We start from the raw sequence: 2,367 nt of genomic DNA on the forward strand, positions 1-2,367 counted from the left end.
GTGAAATTGATACACCCTCTGATGTGAGACAGGGTCTCTTTACAATTTACCCTACTCTTTTAGTATAGTAGCTAATGCCCTTAACACCAGCAACACTAAAAAGGTATAGGAGAGGACAGTTCAGTTTTTCAGAGGCTACTGACCCTGATTATTTTAGAACACATTACATATATTTTTAATCTATCTATTTTACTCCCTTTTTGAAAAGAGCTCATGTAATTCCACTTCACAAAGGAAGTAACACCTCATGCTTTCAAATGTACCACTTTTTGATTATTAATTCTTATAAGTGCTCAGAGATGTTTTTTGGTCTCCTGGTCTACTGGATTCCCCAATGGCACCGCACTCTCATCCAAGAGGCTCAACTAGTGTTCAGGAAACAAGCCCTTAAGATTAATTTATTATTTGTCTTAATCTCAAATGTCCATATTTTGTATTATTTTAGGTATCATCCGCTGTTTCCTGTATGACCAAAGGTCTAGCCAACCATAGAGTGATATCTCAAAACCACAAATAGCATAGAATAAATGAAAAAAATATATAAAAATAAATAAAATTTTATGAAAGTAAACTTACACAAAAGTAAATAAAATTAAGAAAAGAGACTATATTCGGCCTCAGGATGAAAAAGAATAAAAAGAAAAAAGTGTATTTTTCATAATGTTTACAATCTTTATTTCAAAATCATGTTGATCAACTATGTAACTTCAGCATTAACAACTGAGGGCACAACAGACAGGGTAAATCACTGTAATCTACAGCATGATGTTCAGTGATGCAGCTAAAGGTCCTGCAAAGTTGTATCTGTCATTTTGTTCAGATTAATCATATCAATTTTAGACATCTTAAGCTTAACACAAAAGCATTAAAAATGTTGATTAATAATACATTTAGCCTATGATTAAATATGACACTGGGTTCAGGATGGATTATTTTTGCAATATTTCAAGCAAGATTCGAATGAAGGAAAATGTCTATAATAATGTTGCTGCACAACTTAGTCATGACGGTAGAGCTGGTGGGCAGGAGGACTGCTGGACTGATTTGTTGGTGCTGATCATTTGTAATTTTTGATTTCCAAACAATGAGGTTGCATTACATTGCAATTAATAGAATGTCCATTCCCCACAATGCATTGCCATCACAATTTTTCACAATGTCACTGCATTTATACTCCTGATGTTGATGCTTATTCTTCCATCCAGGTTATATAACATATGCCAGATGTAAATGTCTAATTCTAAAGTCTGAAAACTACTCTTTAGCAGCGGACACCTGTACTGCTGTATTCATATTAGAAATGCAGCTGTGCCATGCCATTTATATCAGATCTTGTCATATCACATGTGTTCTTGTCTGAAGAAGTTCATTTCAAGGTTCCTCTGCAAGACCTGTATTACAACAACAATCTGTCTACAATCAATTTAAGCTCTGTTCTACTTCTTTGAGGCTGTGACTATACAGTTGCATAAACCGGCGCCGTATCTGATTCATTTTTAATCCATATATGATGGGGTTTAGAAGAGGAGGCACAACAAGAAACTCTATTCCCAAGATGTTGCGCAGAGTTTGAAGTTCCTGACCTTTGCCATAACGTGCACACAAAACATCAAATAACACAGAAATGGTGAAGTTGATGAGGGTGATTAAATGTGGCAGACAAGTCTGCATGAATTTAACTCGCTCTGTCTTGGACTTTAAAGCAGCCCTGATGATGCGAGTATATGAGATAATGATGAACACAGCTTGAAACAACTGAAAAAACATTATAATGTACCCATAAACATTGTTCACAGTGATATCTGTGCAGGAAAGCTTAACAACATCCCAGTTAAAGCAGTAAAGCTTGTCAATGTCATTACCACATAAGGGTGTTTGCGCTGTCAGTACAATTGCAACAGATACCTGTAGTAAGGAAAATATCCAGATAAAAACCAGCAAATTTACCACCTTCTGGTGTGTCATAACGTTGTGATATTCCAAAGGCTTACAAATGGCTACATATCGGTCATATGCCATGACTGTTAAACTTGTGAATTCACAGAAAAGATAACAGTAAATTATGTACATTTGTATTAGACACCCTGTAAATGAAATGATATTAGAGTCTAAAAAAAGATCAGCAAGAATCTTTGGATAGAAAGCAGAAGCACCACATATTCCATTTAAAAACAAATTGCATATAAACAGATACATGGGCTCATGAAGTGTTTTTTCCAGAATAATTGTGATAATCAGAGTCAGATTCACAAACAGAGTCACAATATAAACAACAAGACCAAATGCAAAGTAAATGTGTTTGTTTGTCCTTGAGTCATTCAGTCCATGAAGCACGAATATGAACTCTTTAGAGGAATTGTCTGGCAT

General features: G+C 35.1%; 1 protein-coding gene across 1 annotated transcript; it reads right to left on the minus strand.

The window, feature by feature from the left end:
* Positions 1–1,419: 1,419 nt before the first annotated feature.
* LOC108414490 (olfactory receptor 52D1-like) lies at positions 1,420–2,367 on the minus strand. The gene has a single exon (XM_017687355.2). It carries the CDS (start codon positions 2,365–2,367, stop codon positions 1,420–1,422), a length of 948 nt encoding a protein of 315 aa, XP_017542844.2.

Source organism: Pygocentrus nattereri, chromosome 17, assembly GCF_015220715.1.
Source record: "Pygocentrus nattereri isolate fPygNat1 chromosome 17, fPygNat1.pri, whole genome shotgun sequence".
In the NCBI taxonomy this organism is placed as follows: domain Eukaryota; kingdom Metazoa; phylum Chordata; class Actinopteri; order Characiformes; family Serrasalmidae; genus Pygocentrus; species Pygocentrus nattereri.

Bases quoted from the DNA above. Each gene is read 5' to 3' on its own strand.
- LOC108414490 (XM_017687355.2), bottom strand. From the start codon at position 2,367: ATGCCAGACAATTCCTCTAAAGAGTTCATATTCGTGCTTCATGGACTG.